The following is a 20,892-nucleotide window of genomic DNA, read 5'->3' on the forward strand; positions in this document are numbered from 1 at the left end:
GTTATTGTACTTATGGGATTTTATGTCATTATCCAATACAACATTGCTCTTCTCTCTAGTTTCTCTGAGAGGCCCATGGCAACTCTGGAGGAGACACAGGGATCAACAGATCAGATGGTACAGTCAGTCTATAGACTGGAAGGCTGCACAAATCTGGCCAGTATAAAATGAGTCACAAGAAAGCAAAAAGAAATCCTGTTTACAGATTTCTGCCACACATAAAATGTGGAGGAGGAGGTCTGGTCAGATAAGGCCGAAACAAAATTGCACATGTGTTTTGGAAAGACAACGCAGCACATCACTCCGAAAGCACCATCCTGACTTAAGACACAGTGGCAGCAGCATGATGCTGTGGGGATGTTGTTTCTGATTAGGAATAGTAAATATGGTCAGAATTGACTGGTTTGTAGATTGAAAGTGGCCTTTGATTAGCAGTAAGTGGAACATTGATCAACATGTGTATTGATGATTTAGATGATGGCTCTTGACAAAATGTAATGTTTATCTTGTTTCACAGTTGGTGACATAATGATGTTTTTATGATGTAAATCACTTTGAACTGCCTTGTTTCTGAAATGTGTTATACAACTAAACTTGAAAGATATGCCACATTTTACAATTTAAGTTGAAGGGCAAAAACATTTCTCTTATTTTCCCAACACTTTACAATTATTCACCTCCTTTTTTTGTCATATAACAACCAAATGCAAAAACATGTTAGTAATATGACAAAATGCCCAAAAGGCTCAAGGGGAATTATTAACTTGTATTTATAAAGTGCTGTAGAACCTGATTATGATGTAGTAAGGCTGTTGCAATAAGCAATTAATTGCATGATAAATTAAAATGAGCTTGATAATTTCCATTCTGATGATTAATATATTCTGGCAGGCAATATTGTTTACAGAAACATAATCCAATTTATTTATGGTGTCTGTTGTGGCGGTGTTTATTTCCATTTCATTTATTGTTTTGGTTCTTGTGGTTTGTTTTGGATATTTAAAATATCTTCCACTTCCTGTGTTAATTGCTCTTTACAATGCTAAAGAACAATACCATAATCAAAAATAGCCTCAAAACAACAAAATAACTACTGGTGCAATTTATTGTCCATCAAAATTAGTTATTCTGACAGGCCTCAGTAAAATGAGTAAAAAGAGTTACATTAATCCAGTCTCCTGCATGGATTCATTCCTCCATCTCCATCATGTCCCTACACTTTGACCACCTTTGCACTTCTGCTGCAACACGTTTGTCCTTCCTACCTCCAGAACGGGTCCGGCTCCCAGGATGGTCCTCTCCACCCCACTGGCGTAGCCTTTCTGGCTGAGCGCGGTCAGACAGTGGATCAGGAAGTTGGTGCTTTGGGTCTTGCCTGAGCCGCTCTCCCCAGAGATGACAATGCACTGATTCACCCTCTTCCTGAGCATAGCGTAGTAGGCCACGTCGGCAATGGCGAAAATATGAGGTTCCAGTTTGCCCAGCTGGTGATTCTCGTACATCTTGACATATTTGGGGTTGTAGATGGGCAGGAACTTGAACGGGTTGATGGCGATGAGGATGCTGCCTGCATAGGTGTAGATCTTTTTCTTGTAGAAGCGTGTGCGTAGATTGTTCAATATGCTGTCCTCACTGAGGACGGGGAGGTTGCAGAGGTCTGCAAAGTCATCCTGGGGTGGGGGGAGGAAGCCCCTCGCAGCGAGCTGCTGTACTTCTTGCTCCTTGGACGAAGGTGGGAGGTGAACATAATGGATGGAGCCATCATGGTTCCTCTCCTGGATACAATGCAGAAAAACACATTTATATTGCCAGATTTCTGCATTTTCTCACTTGATACAAAAACAACTTGTAAAAATATACCTAAGTTTGGGGCCAAGTAACACTGTGGTTTGCTATATTTCCTATTATTAATGCGTAATCTATTGCTTAAGTTTGACAACTTGTCACCACAAAGTGGAAGAAAGCAGAAGGAAGCACCATGCAACAAACAGTAGCAGCATTTCTCTTGCTAGACTGAATTTGACAGGGTTGACAACAGCTTGAAGACAGAGTTGTTAGTTTCACCTGTAGCAAGAAGTAAAAGCCAGCGCTCTGAGGGTGTTGCTCCTGAGCTTTTCGGGGCCACAGCAGAACCCTCTGTACGGGCAAGTCTCCAGCCTCCAGGATCCACTCCTCCCCGCCGCTTTCCTTCACCTCTGCCAACACATACAGACCGCCGGGGTCCAGCCCCAGCGTCGCAGCAGCATCCGAGATTACAGAGGCTGTCGTTGCATTCTTCTGCACTCTGAAGGCCAACAAAAACACGTTACAAAAACCGTTTTCCAATTAAATTTTATTATATTTCATTGGATTATCACTCTGGTGTAGCAAATGTTTCACCTCCACCAAATCACGGGGAACCCACCTGAGGTTGCAGCAGGTGGACGCCTGGGAAGCGAGCCGTGGGTAGATCTGGAGCAGGTACATGCGGTCGTCTGGATCGTTACAGCCCACTCCCCCTCCTCCACCTCCACCCGCGTTTGTTGCCATGGTGGCAGCGCCATCTCTGACACTCATCCTGAGCCAGGGGGAGTGGCCTCAGCATGCCGCACATCCACCGCCTCTGTCTCACCACACAGCACCTAAAGATGACAGGAGGACCTATTACAAACCCACACCAACTATAAAGCAACATTTGAGAAGCAGAAGCACTTGAGCACCACAGTTCTTGACTTGTTTGAAACTTAACACTGAGAGGAAGAACTTGGCATGATAAATGGGTTGAATTAATACTTTGAAAGTAGTTATTTACATACGAAGTAAAAGGAACATAAGCTTTTTATTTTCACTGTCATCATCCTTGGATATTATTTCCAAATTCCTGAAGGTGCAACAGTCATTTCTTCAATCTAGGACTGCACAAGGAGGAAAACAGCTCACTAAAATACTAATTTTGAATTTGCCAAGACTATATAAATGCTGAAATTATTACTTTGAGTTAATCATGATGAATCGATTCTTGAAATAAACGTCAAATAATTTTATCAAATAATTGTTCACTGGAGTACAGACTCTTCCTAAAACTAATCAACACATAACCCCTACACTGTATTGATGTTGAGTCCAGCAGAAAGGGCTAAGTTTTTCACATGTTGATATTAGAAGCATAATATCAACATGTTGCAGATGCAACCTTTTCACCAAGAGTAAGCTTAAGGAATGCTATGTTATTGCATTTTAGGCAATGACATTTGTATTTTATTATTTAGAAAATGAACTGAATTATATGTTTATTTACATTTTTATGCATTTTTAAAATTGCAGAAGATAATTTGAAGGAATTACCTAAAAGAATCTGCGGAATGTGCCAATTTTTTATGATCCAATTACTCAGTTAATCATCAAAATAATCAATGGAATACTCGATTACTAAAATAATCATTAATTGCAGCCCTAGATAATATTAATCCCGATCAAACATTTTTCTGACTCACATCAACAGTAAAAGTAGACAGTTTGCAGGCATTGCACCAAAATGTCATATCAGACTCAATATTGGATGCAAGCATGCAATGACACTCCAGTGTCGATCACAAGTCTAGTTAACATAATTACACAGCATTTTAACAGGATGAGGATATTCAGCTGTTGTGTAGTTCAGAAAGAAAATACTTTCTGTGTCTCAGAGACGAACCTGATTTAATACAAAATGACCAAATGAAGCCAAAAGTCCTTCTGAAGATGTCAACTCAAGCTGGTATGCAGTGAAATGAGCCTTATGTTGGCTGAAAGGCCACTCATCAAGGAAGACAATTTTACTCCAAAAGCAATAGTTTGAAAATGTACAAAGGGAAATGGATCATATTGCTTTTATGTTCTGTAGTTTTATGAAACTAAAATCAAAGGGTTTGTCCATTCTGAGCATTATCACAATGGGAGAAAAAAGGGTATTGTGGATCAACAACAATCCAACCCATGCTGCTAGTTTGGTTACAAAGTGGTTAAAAGACAACAGAGTTAGTTACCATTACAAAGCCCTGATCTCAGTTTCATAGACAATCTGTGGGCAGAGTTGAAAATGTTTATTTGAAGAAGGTGGCCAGGAAAGCTGACTCAGTTAGACCAGTTCTGTAAGGAGGAACAGGGCAGAAATCTGTCAGAAGCTGAAAACCAAGCACTAAACGTTTCATGAAAATTTCAGGATTTGAAGAAAACAAAGTGAAAAAAATAAAAAATTCCAACATTTACCAAATATAAGTATTTTGCTAATTTAACTGACCTGACAGGAAAAGTTTAATTACATTTAAAATCAGACAGTCAAGATCGTGTGTCTTTTTATGGGATTTATTCAAACGTTTGGTTGTGCGTAATTTCATCTCTGATCCATGAGCGGGTAATCATCATATTGTTTATTGTTATTGTGCAAAGAAAGGTGTTAATAATTAGTCATCCTGTGATGATAATGGGAAACTAATTGACAGTATTTCCAAACCACAAGGACAGCCAGTATGATTGTTACTTTAAACCAGTTCATTAATAAATAAAACAAATCCATGTGATTTGTTTCATTTATTAAACAAATAAAATAAAAACAATACTCTTTTTATTCAATAGGTACGTTGTTTTTAGAGCAGTGTTTGTTTTTATGGCTGTAAATTATTTAAGGAAATCATCACAATAGTCTAACCACTTATTATGATCAAATTTTTACACTATGTGTTTCATTCCTATTCTGAGCATTCCTAAAAACAAAACCAGAATAACAAGCTTTCAAAAATAAATCTTAACCCGCCTGGAAAACACCTCTGTGGTATTTGAGTCATAAGATGTCTCTTTCAACAGATATGATGTGGCATCAGAGTTCGCCATGTTAACCAGAAAAAACTAAATATACATTTAAGAGTTTAAAAATAACAGAAGCTCTGAGATGAGGTATTAAAAATAAAATATAGTATAGTACCCCGCCTCTCGCCTGAAACGTTCAATGGAGATAGGCACCAGCATCTCCCAGCCCCACTAGATACAAGGATGTGCAGAAAATGGATGGAAATGGATATAGTAAATAGCACCTTCAATTCAATTTCTAACAATTTAGGAAAAACTATTTAGGTAAACCGTCAATCTTAATAGAAAGTAAACATAGCCTCTTTTCAAGTTATTTGTATTCAGTCATTTTGTCAGCAATAACAAATTGAAAACAGATTTCTACTTTCACTGAGTAGGCAGGCAGTATGCCAGAGCGTTTAGGTCGTGTTGTGTTCAGATCAGATCTAGATGGTTCTGCTCCTGAAACCCAACCAAAGGTTGCAGCTGCAGACCGTGCAGAGAAATTCAACCCTTCCGCTCCGAGATGACGACAACACCACTTAGGTTAAACCACAAATGTTGTAATGACAGCACGCTATCACTCCTGTGAAAGTATGGTTGTTGAAGTTGTTGACAAGACAAAGAGGGTTCAGTCGCTCTGCACAACAAAACTTGTATCTTCAATCAAAGATAACCAGATCACTTAAATTTTGTGTGTTCTTCCAAATGTGATGCTGTTTCAAATGCAAAATTTTTTTTTTTTTATGAAATAATCAAAAGTTCAATAAAGAAAAATTGTACCAATAATCTACTGAAAATTATTCAGTCATGCACACATTAGAATCAGTAACTGGAAAAGATGTACAGAGGAAACTGGTAACAAACGTATGAATAACTAAAGTCAGTCTAGTTTCATTTTAAGAAACAAAAACAAACAGCAACCACAAGTAGATATGTTGATGACAAAGCAATTTTCAGAATGATTATACATCTCTCCCTACAGGAAGGAGTAACATACTTGTCCTTAAACAAATCTTAATCCAAAAAAACAAAATGACATAAGTGTGGTGACACAAGGTGCAGCATAAAAACAGGAACTCCCCTTTAAATAGAAGCAGGGCACATTGAAGTTGTGTTTGCTAGTTTAGAATAAAGAAACTGATTTTGAAGTAAGACTTTAAATTGTGTCTAGCATCTTGTATAAGGAATTGTGGTCTCTGTAGGCATTTGGAAGAGAACCCTGACATCTCAAATGCCAGACTGAGGTTGAAAAGTAGGCTGGAAAAAAACAGAGCAACGTTGATGAATGTAATCAGCCTTTCTGTTACCTTCTGAAATCTGTTGCTGTTACCTTTATTAATCAATCAATCAATCAAATTTTATTTGTATAGCACATTTCAGCAGCAAGACATTTCAAAGTGCTTTACATCATTACAAACACAGAATCACAATGCAATATAGAATCAATAATCAAAACAAAGCATTAAGTCAAGTTCCATCCATAAATTTGTAATTGATTACATTTCAAATACAATTCTAAACAGGTGGGTTTTTAGTTGAGATTTAAAAGAAGTCAGTGTTTCAGCTGTTTTACAGTTTTCTGGAAGTTTGTTCCAAATTTGTGGTGCATAGATGCTGAAAGCTGCTTCTCCTCGTTTGGTTCTGCCTGCTCTGCATCCCCAGAACCGGAAGGGGGATATGTATTTTACGGCTTCATACTTACATGTGAAGCCAATCTTATCAATTGATTTTATCTACCTTGGCAAAGGTCTAAAAATCAATTCCTGTGAAATATTTTAAGCAAAAACCCAGGCCATCATTAGAAACATTAACCCTCCCATCATCATATCTCTCTGCAGCCAAACAGAGATTACACAAGTTAAATGCTACGTCACTCAAGCATTCATGTTCGTACAACTTCAAACCAAACTCACATTACTGATGTGTCAGTTGCCTTGGTTACTGTATCTAAGTGACTTGATGACATTGTTACAGTCATCAGCACAGAGCAGATGTCCACCGTTATGATCAATGATTAATTTTTAGTCAAGTCTAGGAGCACAATACTGCAAGATTTATGGACTAAATTAGAACAAAACCACTTTAGATGGCCTAGTTCAAGGCTCTATGTGCAGTCAGAAGCAGTGATCTACGATTGAGTGACTCTCACAGAGAGCAGCTGGGGAAGGTTTGTCCCAATAACAGTTTGTATAGCTTGTCCTTGAACCAGAAATGTATGAAATGTAAACTGTGAGTCCCCCTCAGGGAAACAAGAACCTGGCTGAAAACGCTGCCGGGTGGGTAGAGGGCACTGCTTAGGTAAACTGATCCTATATCAGCTCCTAAAAGCTCTGAGGCTGCAGTTTATCACTTCACCTTGTTCATTTCTTCAGAATGACAAACAGAAATGCAGCAGGCAAAAGTGCTCTACATAAGCAGCGGCCCTCTAAGAGCTGTGTGTGTTATGAAAACAAATTCTGAATTAAAACAGCTGAAAAGACTTGCTTAATTACAATTTGCATTGAATGATATATTGTACGGCATTGTTACATTTATGTAGATAAGGAGCATCTCTTATTTGAATATCTGGTTGCGTAATGGTGACAAAGATAATATTTTGTGTCTTCCTGTCAGTCATGGGAACAACAACCATGTTAGATCTCACAGAGCCTCACCACACTGTGCAGTTACCATCGCCAGGATCCAGAGGAACCATTGCCACATCTACTAATGACGTAAATCTAAAAATGGCCATCATTTATTCTTAGGAACAATGAGGTGTTTTAAATCTAAGAGAAATACACATTACTTTGGATTCTTCTGGTAACACATTGTAAAAAGAAAGCATGGTCTCAGAAAACAAACCTAACCCAAACATTATTCTGGAACGTTTTAAATCGCTGTAGGGGAAAAAGGAAAAATAGTGCAACTTGAGACTGATGAGCTTACGCCTGTGCCAGGTGAGCTGATCACAGTCCCCAAAACATGCAACATTATAAAATGCCAAGACATGCAGAACTGCAGAGACCACATAAGACGACACCTTCATTATTCCCCATCATGGGATTTGTCTGCTTCAAATTTGTCACTTTAATGCCTGAACTGCTCATTCTACTACTTTTACGAAGGCATATACAAAATAGGGTGGGGGGATAGATGGAGAGAGAAAGGCAAACATTTACAGGAGGGCCGTCGGGGGACAGTAAGAGGAGACGGGGGCTTTGAGATAATAGAGCTTCCTCCCTGCAGAGGGGATCCTCTGTGGCGGTGCCCAGCATTCCACAGATAAGACTCAGGGTTGTCTGCTTTACGCAGGCTTAGCCTGGCACTTTAGCTGCTTACCAGGGGCTGACAGGGAGACGGCAGAGGACAGCGGCTCTCTACCTGCTTACAGAGGGGGAGTCAGCAGCCAACAAGCTCCTTATGCCTGACATTTCTTATTAAAAAGCAGGCCCTGGTCTTTATCCTCACTGAACCCACCAACCCCATTCCAGCCTAACTAACCCCTTATAATCCAGACAAGGAAATTGTCTTGGAGTAAATTACTTCCACTGAACGCAGGAATGTTACTCAGCTTATTTATTACCGTCCAAACATTTGGGGTAAAAGAAGTGAAGAAAAAGAAAAAAAGAAATAAGATTGCTTTTGACATTTTTATGTGCATGCAGCGTTTTATAAATGCACTCAGTTTTCCACATTTTGTTGTGTTGCAACCACAAATTGATGTTTGTTGGACCAACACAAACTATTCCAAAACAGTAAAGTAGCAAGAAAATTATTCAGTTTTTACTTTCTTACAAAAATAAAAGTATAAAATAGTATGACACACATTTGCATCAAGCCCTATTTATTTCGACACCTCCAAATGTAAACCAGTCAGGGAATGAATTATTCTGTAAGGCTCTAGGTCTGCATTAATATCTCTAAAATTAGTTTTCATTGCACTGCTAGTGTGGAAAATTAATACTGCAAATAATTCATTGGACTGCAATAACATGAGCCAATTATGGTAAAGCTATGCTGCTCACTATCTGCTGTCTGTGATTTCAATAAACAATAACAATGTGTGTTTATATATTGCAAAACATGAAACAGTAAATAACAATCTCATATGTTTTTCTGATCTCATGTCACCAAACAAAGCATGTACAAAAAAAAGAAGAAAAAAAGGGTGTTTTGGCTAATTTAAGTATATTCTGTATAATTTTTTTTGCAACCAACAATTTTGTGCCAACAGCAAAGGCTTCAACTCTTACACCAATTATAATTAACTACTCCTGAAAAAAAAACTGTATACAAAATTCAAGTATTCAAGTGGAAAAATGACATATGTGGCAAAAGTGAGCTAAACCAGCTCAGCATTACTCATCCCTTTTCAAGCAAACACCAAATACTTCATACATGAGAAGGCAGAACATTGCCATGAGTGCGGAGGGACGAGCAATGGAGAGGGAAAAGAAGCACTTTGCCCTTTTTGGACAGCTAATTTAGATTGCTTCATCTAAATGTATGTATACAGATGTATGAAAGGTTTGAGTGTTATGCTCTCACTCTGTGCTGGAGGCAGTAAATTTACCTCCTAATGAACCTCCCAAGGCTGACACACACATAAGCTCATAGTCATTCAGGCTGTTAAAATAAGGGAGCAGTGCGTCACTGTGGAGACACCAGCTGCTGACTCAAATACCAGGCAGGAAGTCTGTGACCCAGTGACAGACAATCAAGGTCAAAGGACTTCAAATTGGTGATACTGTTAACTCTCGTTCCCACATGTCCTGTCGCAACAACTCACTGTCCAAATCAACGTCAGGGACCAAATATCCCAACAGAAGAATGGTACACATAAGAATCAGTCTTACGTGGGAAAAAATGTTGTGACTCCACAGACTCCATTACGGCATCGAAGGAGTATCGCTGACAAATCAGTGAATCAGCATATCCTACTTTCCCCGTCTATTTACTCCCCGACGTTAGCATCATCACAATTCAAACAGAACATATGAATTCATCACGACTTTCTAAAGCTGAAGCTAAACATTTACATTTTTGTGAAAAATAAATTATCCCTTACAAATATCTGTTGCACACTGTGTTAATAAAAATAAAACAGTTTTCATCTTTTCTTCCCAGTGACATTCTTCAGCTCATTCTGGGGAATCCCAGAATGGGATACAACCTATGATGTGATAGAAAAAGTTTAACTGAAAGCAGTGGAAAAGAGTAAAATGTACTTGTACTTTACAGTCTTCTATAGTTTGTTTAATTAAAAAAAGTTTCTTAATCTTAAACTATCTTGAAGTTGCAAGTTGTGTAACTTCAAAGAATTTTGGAGTTGCTATAAAGAAAATGAAAATTCTGTCAAATCTGCTGAATGTAGATTTGACCACTTTTCACTGAATCAGCATCAGTGATAAATAGGCAGGTGAAATTCAGCTTTTTGTCCTTCAATTTAGTAAATGAGTCAAAACTAAGCACTGCACTTCCATTTGCAGACTATAAACTCATCAGCCAAAGGCATGGACTTCTTCAGTTAACACAATCAGATAAAGTTAAGGAAGAAATTATTTGATTGGAGATAAATGTCATCCTTTATTTTCTGTTGGACTTAAAACTACTCCTAAGCCTGTCATTGTAAGCGATGACAATGACATCGCTTACAATGACATAATAAATTAACATGAGGTTGTTGTGTCTTATTTTGGATATATAAAAATATTTCCCAGTTCCAGTGCTAAGTGTTCTTTACAAAATTAAAGTTTATTGGTCTTTGAGAGAGCAATTACCAATATGTCACTTGAAAGTAATTTAAAAACAATATAATTGTTTATTGCGATAATTACTGGGACAATTTAGCAAAATGTGTTAATGTGAGATGAATAGCTACTTCTTCTAACTTGAAGCTTTTGTTTTCCTTTATGTGTTGCAGTCTGCCGGCCAGGTCAGACCACAAACCAAAGCAGAAATTAGAAATATAGAGCAAAAGTCTGATTGGTGTGTTTCTAAAGGAAATATCTGTGGTTAAAAGACGATGTTGAAAGCAATTCCTACTCAATTTCAACATATTTTTCTTTTACTTCAAAATTTATTTTTTTAAATCTTTCAATTTCCCACTAGTGCATCCTGATGCATCCTCCTTCTCTCTCCCAGGGGAAAGCAGGGCTGGAGCCTCTGAAGTATCCATCACTACAACAACTCTCTGTGCCTGACGTAATGAAGATGAGGAGGCAAACACTGTCTGAAAGTTGGCTGAATGTCAGACAACACACAAAAAAAATAGATTCAGTCTGTATGCACCGGTGTATGTTCTCTCTGTGTTTCTTTATTGGCTTATGTTCTCTATAAGACTCATTCGTGCCCAGATGGAGTGAGGCTGCTGTGTGGTGGTAAATCAGCCTCAGGGATGAGCTTCACTAGGAGGAGCAGTTCTAAAAAAATAAATAAATGGTAATTTAAAAAAAAGCCTGTGAATAGTTTAGAAACCTCTCCCCAGATCACCAGCCTTTTAAAATATGCAATTATAAAAAATAAAAAAAAATTAACACCCAACAAACACCAACTCAACTGTTCATAGGCAGAGGTAATGTGAGACGAGGAAGAAGAGGCGGCTGTAAAAGCTCACCTCCCCCCCACCAGCATCTTCAAGTCAATTCCCAGTCTGACCAGCCACGAACAATAAAACCAGAGCTGAGCAGCATCTGCCGTCTCTGTCTAAAGGAAAGCATAAAGGCGAGAGAAGCCACAGGGATTCCCTTTGACTTGTGGACATTAGCCTATTCATGCTCATGGTCAAAGCAATCCCCCCAGCAACAAGTAATCTCCTAAAAAAAAGGAACAAAGCAACATGGAAATACATTACTAAACGCCATACATTTCTGCCAAAGTATGAAAGATGAACAAAAGTAGCTGACAGTCGGCTGCTTAGCTTTCACAAATACAGCCAAACACAAGTAGGCCAGCTGTGCGACCAAATAAATTACCATAACTGTGGTGGACTACGCTAATCAATTACAACATGGGGATTTGACCGCTCTGCATCGATCTACCACTCCCAATATCAAGTGTCAGAGTTGCGTATCGACAAAACTAAAGAGGGCTGCTGTTCCTCTGCCATCCCACGAAAGTATGCATGACCCCAAAAGCACGCATGAGTTAGGCAAACCAAACAGAACTGAGATGACCTTGTTTCAATCTGCTGGCTGCAGCAGACTTTTCTGGCCCCCATGGCTTATTAACTCTCACTTCTTGTTCATTTTACAGTGCGGCTACGTCGTCAAACTATACCCCCCATGTCTCTCAGCCCTACTGCTGTGTACTTAACTCCTTCCTCAGGAGTGCTTCTTTTTCCACCCCACCATCTCCTGTCGTATCACAGGATCTCCCCCAACTCTTCCTCTTTCAGCCCCCCATTAACATTTGAGACTGTTGTTAACGCAGTCCAGATGCTAACTTTTACAGAGTAGAGACAAGAAGAGACATTGCCATGCAGCAAGCAGCTTACCATACCCCCGCACCCCAAGTCCTGTTTTAGATTTAAATGTAATGCTTCTTCATTATTTTGCGGCTCAGTCAGTCATACTGCAGGGTCAAGCTTCACTGAGAAAAGACGGAGATGCAAAAACAGGCAAAGAACCACCAACATATAATCCAGGGTTTGAACGTACACCCTACATTGACAGAAGTCCCGAAATTATTTTATTCAGAAAATACTGCATGAAGAAAATGATGCATGGACATCCTCAATCAGCGTGATCAGCTTGAAATTTGAGATTCAAAGCAAGAGGGTTTATGTGGGACACACCAGAGCAGTGAGGCTGAGGCATGTCTGACTTAATGCAAACCAGAAGCCTCTGTTTCCAAAATTGGCTCATCCTGGGATACCATACGGGTTAGTGGTGACAGGAGATTCCGGAGAGATTTCCGGACCAGACATCGCAGCCATGCTGTAGTAATAGACTTGTTTAGGTCAGCACTGGACAAAAACAGTTCAAAGGAAAGACACATGTTCCAACATAAAAGCTCCTTGCACTATAGACTTGAGTTGGATAGCCAAACTTAGACCAGCGGGATATTGTGATTTATCCACATATTTTCTTAGATCATGCAGGTTTAAATAGTTGTCAGATTGTAATAAACAAAGTTTGCCTGAACAGCTGATGAATATTGTGGAAAAATGCAATATTAAGTCTTCAAGTAAGAGAATCTCACAAAATTGACTGTTGTTGTGCTTCCTTTGCCATTTCATGGCAGCATATTTCCATGCTGGTTTGGTTCCCAAACAAACCATTCTATAAGATCATACTTCTCCATAGTTTATCATTCTTATTTTACTTAAGAATAACAATAAAAGATAGTAATTAAAAAAGTACAATAATAATTCATATAATCGGTCAATAATTCAATAATAATTTTACTGTAAACCAGGAGTCGATTATACAGAATTATGGCTTTCATATAAATCTAAAGATGAGTATAAATCAATTCATGTTCAGTAGAACCAAAAATGTCCCAAAAAAGTCAGGTACAAAAACAAAGACAGCACAACAAAAAGTTCCTAATGACCACAATCCAGCTATCAGATTAAAATAAACAAAAACAATTTATCAGGAAAAAAAGGAAGTAGTAGGAAGTAAACCGAAACTGATTGATTTCTATCCCTTGAGCTGATTAAACTTTTTGTTTTTGACAACTGTGACATCTTTCAGGAGTAATACCAACCTCCCCTATTCCTCTTTTCAGCACCAGACTCCAATAATAAATGCATCAATAACTCAGATTGTTGGTCTGATGTGATTCTGCTGCAGCAACAAGCTGTTCAGTCTGGCATATTTTATTATGCACGTTTATGACAGGAGAAACTTTCATATCTAATGCTGACATTAAGGCATGTTTAAGTCCCACGGGATTTTAGAAATCAGGCAGTCTGTCCTGGACCTAAGGGCTATTTGGGGGTTATCCAGCCCATGATCAAATTTCAACCAAGTTTCAGCTGTCAGACAGATGGTATCACATTTGACTTTACAATTCTTTGGTATTCAGAGGGTTTTGGTTTGTGGTCAATTCAATTTCTGCCAGGTGTACCGTGGCTGCATAACAAGCCAAAATTATAACACCTCTTCCACTATGCTCAGCAGTTGCTTTGAGGTGCTAGTGCATCACTGATGATGTCTTTTCCCCGTCATTATTTTACCGCACAGAGTGGTATGCTCCAGCCACATCCTGAAACCATGCTTCCAAAATGGTGATCAGATCTGCTGAAGATTAGTTGACTAAGCACATTAGCTCAGCAGCATCTGGTTGCAACTTTGTGTCTTAAAAGCTATGACAGACTTCAGATTATTCTTGTTTTTATGACAGCATTGACATTCATAGGAAACCTTTTCTAGCAGCTGGAATTTAGTATAATTTTGTATTGGTGAGATTTTAACACTAAGCCTAATCGCTCGCATTGAGAAGATGTAATTTGTTCATGTCTTTTAAAAGATGCTGCCCTAATAAGATGAGCATTTGTTCGGTCCAGGTGTGTTTGAAAGGAGGGTAAAACCCAAAACCCAATATAGATTCCTTTTTCAGGAAGTACTTCCTCTCTTGATTTGGCTTAATAAACCACATCTGACAAAAACACTGAAACATACAGTGTGACATCTGGAGACGCAGAGCAGCTGCAGGCCAAGGCAAAAAAAGAAAAAAAGAAATCAGGAAGAGAGGAGAGAAGGAAGCGATGAGAAGGCGGAAGACAGAGAGAATTATTGTACATGCTCATGTGGGCTGCCCACTAAAAACATTTCTCAACACATGACTCTATTGTAAGACCAGAAGAGTCATTGCATCACATCAAGCACATAGTTATTCAAGACATAATCTGTCCCGTTCGCATGTAGGCAGCAGACTATTGTTTGTTGAAAAGAAAAGGTCCAGACAGGTGGGTGTAGCTTTTCCTTTAGCTCAACAATTTGCATTTTTGGAAGCATTCAATACTGGTAGTAGAATGACATAAACAACATAGAGATTTAAACATTTTACTTGAAAGTGTAAATGAAAAGACCAAAACCATCTTACTAAAGAAGTTTTAAGAGTTTGGAGTAACAAACGTATAGAAAACCTTGCAGTGAACTGGGGCGACACTGACTCCTGCATTAAGATTTTTGTTTAGCTGAACATTATATTGAGTAATATGAATCACACATCACATTTTATGAAATATGCAGTTATTAAAGCAAACCCAAAATACATAAACTATAAAGCAGCGTTCCAAAAGCCCCAACAATTTCTTAATCTATCACCGTCTCCTCTTTTCATAAGGGTCATATCACGTCTCCGTCCCATTGAACTACCTGGCCCAGTCATGCTGAGTGATCACTGTTGAATGTAATCCATCCAACATATGGAGCCATTCATCAGTTACCAGACTCAGACTGCATGGTAAAAATAGAGCAAAAACAAACAGAATAGAGGGGAGCTCAGCCAATAGTGAGCACATAGCCAAGGTCTACTGCTGCTGCTCCATTTCTTCCTCCTTCAACTTTGGGCTTGTGTCTTTCTTTCCATCGACTTCCCCCTCTGTGCCTCTCTTGTCTGACCTCTTCTGGTACTTTTTTCCTTCTCTTTCACTTCTCCTGTCACTGTTCACAGCCTTTCAGGCATCCAGTGGTCAAATATAGCTGCAGTCAGCACAATGAGAAACAGATAAAACCTCTGTGCTGGAAATAAGCAACCAAAGTGATTCAAAATGCATAACCTGTACGAGCTGATAGGTGTGATAAATCCACACAAAAGGCTCACTTAAAACACCATAACATGGTTAATGTGACAAATATTGTTTCCTCATTTTGATCCACATGCTGTTTTAAAAGCTATAACAATGTCTACATCTTCAATAAAGCATAGATCAAGGTTTTATACCATTAATGTGTTTGCAAGTGGAGAAATTTTGGCTGCTGGGTCTTTTTTGCCTCCAGTAATACCTTGCTTCCTCCTGCCCTAGCACACCAAATGGGAATGGTTTGTCATCTGCACAGTCTAGCATGGCTAAGTTTACATTTTCTTCCCCTCACGTCATTTTAAAACGAGTAACGAACAGCCTTGAGCTCCATCTGTTTTAAAGTTGAGCAAAACCCTCCGAAAAAGATGCCAGAAAGTTGAATTTATATATTAAAACTCTGAGGGGATTTGTGATGCGGCTAAGTAAAAAAGTTTTACATATTTTATACTTCTAAATAAAGTATGTAAAAAGTTCTTCATCTCAACAACTCACGCAAATTATAACCTCAATTAACTTTACTAAACAGGTCCACTCATTTCCAGTTTGAGAGACCAGTTTGGTATAAATTAAATTTTAAGATATATATTCCAGTTCAGATAACAAGCAACTACATTTGTAATGCAGTATTTGAGAGATTTTGTGGCCTCTTAATTCCACGTGTTAAGGCGATTTTGATTTTGCAAAACAAAATAAACATAAAATAAAATGTTCTCGTTTCTGTCTTAAAATTTAGAATAAGTTCTTGTTATTTTTTTGTAAATAGATCAAAGGTTCTCTCTCTGAATCACTTATATAGCAACAAATACAGCAGAAATCTCCAGGTAACGAGTTAGTAAATGTTAATTAAAACAAAAAAATAAAGAACTGCAGCACAATATAAGGCCGATAATGTCTCTCCAACATTTAAAATATTTTTTGCACATCTAAAAATATAGAAGTGCACCACCTCCCACCATATTCAGATTCTCTTCAACATTCATTTAAAAATAAATAGCATCCAATTTAATATTCAAAACAAAAAAGCTCTAACTGATGTGTGTCAAATAATGTATTTCCTAAAACTACAAACAAGCCTTAATCTGCCACTGAGCAGTAGCTTGGAAACATCAGTGAGTGTGTGAACGAAAATGACTGATTTCATGTATAATTTTTGAATGTCCCAATAAAGTGCCATAAAAGTCTGATGTCATTCCTTTTCAATTTACCAAACTTTCTCTTGTAATTTTTACATTGGGACCAGTGAAAGAATTAATATATGTGTGAAAGGGAGAGTAGAGAAAGTGACAAAGCACTGCAGTAAAACAGGGTTTCACTGTTATTAAAAAAGCCAAAGATATTAGAGATTTTACCTGTCTTTAACAGTTACACAAATGATTAATATGGTTAGCAGAGATAGTAAACAGCAGTTTTTTGGTCTATTCCCTAGAGAATGTAGAGCTTTTTTCCTTAACTGTGAGAGACCTAAAACACAGCCAATATTTCTTAATCCAGCTTGTTCAACGACCGATGGAGATGGGCTCTAAAACAGTGTCAGCTTTTTGTATTTGCTGTAACTGCATGCTGTGGTTTCCTGATTGAACACCGGGATGCCTCTGAGGAAACTAGTTTCCCCTTCTAAAAACCTTAAACCTTTTGAGCGTTCTCCAACTTCATTCTAAGCATGATCCTAAACATAGCTAAGTAATCTTCTTCCTAAGTCAATAGCAATAAGTAATTAATCAATTAATGGGATGATAAATTAAAATAAGCTTGATAATTTCCATTCCGATGATTAATATTTTTTGTAGCGAAATTTTGTTTACAGATACATCAAGTTCATTCTATTTATGGTTTCCGTTGACAGAGCAAACTTCCATTACGATGCAATTATCAATATCTTACTTGAAAATGATACCAAAACAACAATATTATCATTTATCACAATAATTACTGGGACAATTTATCATCCAGTAAAATTTGTCATGATGACTTCTTCCTTCAGTAACAACATCCACAGAGAAGAGTGTTAATGTCAGCACACTAACTGAAGTGAAAACAAATATTTTTTGTTTCGGTCCAGGGCTAATCAAACATCAAATCATCCAGAGATTCTGTACATTTGTGAAGTACAAAAAAGTAAGATGATACATTTGGCAGCAGTTATCTACCTAAGAAGCTTGGCTGATTACATAGAGATGTCATTTGCAGTAACTATCCTCCTGAACATGTGGAGATTTTATATTATCTGCACAGTTACATTTGGTGTGAGTTAGTGTTTTGTAAAAGAAAATAAACAGTCATAATGTTTAGCAGCCACTCTTATGATCAATCTTCATAACAGTGACTTTGGGACCTTTTATCAGTTTCATACTGCAAATGTGGGGTTTATGACAAACCAATGGGGCCTGTTTTCAATCAAACAATTATTGTAGTTTTTATTATTATTATTATTTTCCACAACAACAAAGCCATCCTGCAGACAAGCAGAAACACACAGGTAAGCAATAAGAAACAGATGTAAATGAGACTCGCTCAATAGACGCACACAAAGAAAAGCAGATGTAAGTGGCGCTCATTAGCTGTGGTCTGGGCCTCATAATTACATTTTGCACTATGGCGCTGAACAACAGCAAACAGAGCCTCAGGGCGTGCCCTCTCCCAGTTTGCCCATGATCCAGAGTCAAGGGACTAGATCAGTGGCTACAGAGGACAAAAGAGCGAGTTAGTAGTAGTCTGTCTTTATCCACACATATGCTAGCATGGATTCATATCTGAACTTGATCATAATCCAGTAAAAAACAGACTTAAAAGTCATGCAATAATACCAGAACCTATTGTGGATATGATTTTGTGAGTACTGTGTTTATCCAGTGCCATTATGTGGTCGCTCCATATTTTCTAGCTGACACGTTGCAGACTCCGAGTTTAAGTTCACGGTTAGAAGCACAGTCAAAAAGTGAAGGCTGGGTAAAAAAAGGTTGAGGGTCTGCAGCCCAAAAAATCCCAACAAGAAATAAAGACAAAACATGCTGAAATAAAATCTTAAAACCACATAAGATCCCTGCGGACAAGCTGCTATAAACTAGCCTAATGCATCTTCCATGATGCTGGTAGACCACTTTTCACGTCGCTATGGAAGATTTTTAAACTGTGTATTTTCCTGAAACGTTTGACTCACAACAGAGTCTCTACGCTGACTTTAAACACGGAGTTTTAACATAGTCATCATCATAATCATGCTTTGCTCCCTATCAACTTGATTTGTTTGGGCACGGCGATGATAGCTGAGTGAGGTTCAAGGAACAACAAACGATTTGACTGCAAGTAAACCATCGTTTACCAGTCAGTCTGTCTTTCCCTCGCTCTTCCCTCTTTCATTAAGACTGGCTCTATTTATAAAGGCCATAAATTCCCCTAACCGCACTGAATGAGCATTCAAGGAGAGAGTTAATCAGGAGTTTGTAGAACAGAAACAATCTCACTTCCCTCCTTTTTGTAACTTTTCGATTGCTCACTGAGATTAGTGGTGTCATTTATTTAGAGTTCCTCCACTAGATTCCATAATCGATGGATGGACGGTCGGACAACTTAAACCACAGAAAGGGAATAATAACGCAACCTTTGTTCAGACTCCATTTTTTTCATCGCTACTTATGGAGACTTGAAAATCCTGTTTCTTTACTTACTCCCCATCTGGCTCAGTTTCTACAACATGTTACCTCTTTGCAGCAAAGCTGGGTCAAGAGTCTCTGCAGAACTTGAACCCATTCTTCCTGAAATCTCTTGGCGAAGAAATGCAATCCCTGGAGCATTACGGTGATAGAGCTAAACTAAGCTCTGACACACTTTATGAACACATCCATATGCATCCTGATGTCCCACTTCTTCTTTCTGCCCTTGTTCTTTCCGTTCAGTATTAGGACACAGGGCAACACTGTAGGGAATTGTCTAATTTTAAAAACAATCTGTTACAGTTATGGCCTGAAAAAGGTGGGAAAAAGTTGAAAAACTAACCCAACTAGTCCTAAGGTTTCGCAGCAGTGGAATGACAAAAACATTTTCCTGATACATGCGCACACAAATAGAAATGCAAGTCTCAACAAGTCTAACATATCTTGCCAAGCCCTTAGCAATAACCTTTTTATTCTCATGAATGTGGTAACTTTAACTGACTGCTTTCACAGCTGACAGTTCGATAGACTCGCTTTGATTGGGGACCAAAATTTGTTGTAATATCAGTTAGTGGTTTGCTTTCACACAGCACTGTGTGGAACGAACCAAACACTTTAATTAACCTGTTTACTCCTTCACCTGTAGTGGGGTTGCACCAAGGACCACTGTAAGAAATGACATGATAATCTCTGAAAAAGACATGAGTCCAACTTGGACACAAAAATTGAGTGGAATCAGATTTTAGAGGATGTAGGACTTCTCTTTGGTCAGAAACAACCATGGGCCATTTCTCCTGCTAGTGCTAAACTCGTGCATCTGGTTGGGTTGTAATTACCCAAAATGCCCTGTGCTGTGGCCCATTTCCTGCTTTTGGAGTGGTCTCCAGTTTGCTTGGCATTCACAAATGCATTTGAACCGCACCAGAGTTCACTTCAATCAAGCCAAAACCTAGGTTTGTAGGCAAACCAGAGTTCGCTTTTTTTGGTCCACATCAGACCAAAAAACTAACCAAAGTTCAAATAAAACAGGCTTATTCAGACAAAACATATGCTTAATGCCCCTTTCTCCCAAAGCTACGTTGACCAATGCCTTAGAGATCAATCAAACTGAACTGTGTCAAAGTTTTAGATCAATTTCACTTACTTCAGACTCAATTGCTAGATTTTCCTGACGCAGTGAAGTACATACAAATATTCTCTAAAGATCTTCAGAATTTGAAAATAAGTTTAAAACTAGAAATCACATGTTCAGAGATGGATAACTGTTAAAAAAGTGCACTCATGATTCTGCTAAATGAAACAATCTAGTGATTGCAGTCCACATCTGCAGTCTTAGGACTGCAGCTGTGCAGTCATATGGTTATGAAGGTTGGTTATGAAGTGGTGGTTATGAAGGCAATTTCAGGTAGTCTTCATAACCAGGTGCACCAGCTGCACACAGAGACAACGCATGCTGCAAAAGGACTCATTAGAAATGTCTTTGCAGTCACAGCTCAGCTCTGTTAAGTCTGTTTCTTTGCACTCATTCTGCCTCAGACTTAACACAAAAACTCATGAATAACCTGAAAGTAGAGTCATGAGAATGGGTTACAAACTTGTTTTAGAGTAAGTCCAATAATGAGGTCAGACAACATTTTGTTTAAGCATTACATATTCACAAGCTGTAAAAGTAAAATTTGTAAGAGTTAATTGTGAGAC

The 20,892-nt window shown here is 38.3% G+C and overlaps 1 protein-coding gene across 1 annotated transcript in view; it reads right to left on the minus strand.

The window, feature by feature from the left end:
* Positions 1 to 20,892, minus strand: part of myo9b (myosin IXB) — a 69,901-nt gene that overhangs the window by 46,010 nt on the left and 2,999 nt on the right. Inside the window, exons 2-4 of the mRNA XM_023339293.1 lie at positions 2,405 to 2,621; positions 2,065 to 2,284; positions 1,266 to 1,775 (exon numbers count right to left, since the gene is read on the minus strand). Coding sequence (XP_023195061.1) covers positions 1,266 to 1,775; positions 2,065 to 2,284; positions 2,405 to 2,556 — 882 coding nt within the window. The 5' untranslated portion in view covers positions 2,557 to 2,621. The remainder of the gene's footprint in view (positions 1 to 1,265; positions 1,776 to 2,064; positions 2,285 to 2,404; positions 2,622 to 20,892) is intronic.

Source organism: Xiphophorus maculatus, chromosome 9 (assembly GCF_002775205.1).
Source record: "Xiphophorus maculatus strain JP 163 A chromosome 9, X_maculatus-5.0-male, whole genome shotgun sequence".
NCBI classification, from domain to species: domain Eukaryota; kingdom Metazoa; phylum Chordata; class Actinopteri; order Cyprinodontiformes; family Poeciliidae; genus Xiphophorus; species Xiphophorus maculatus.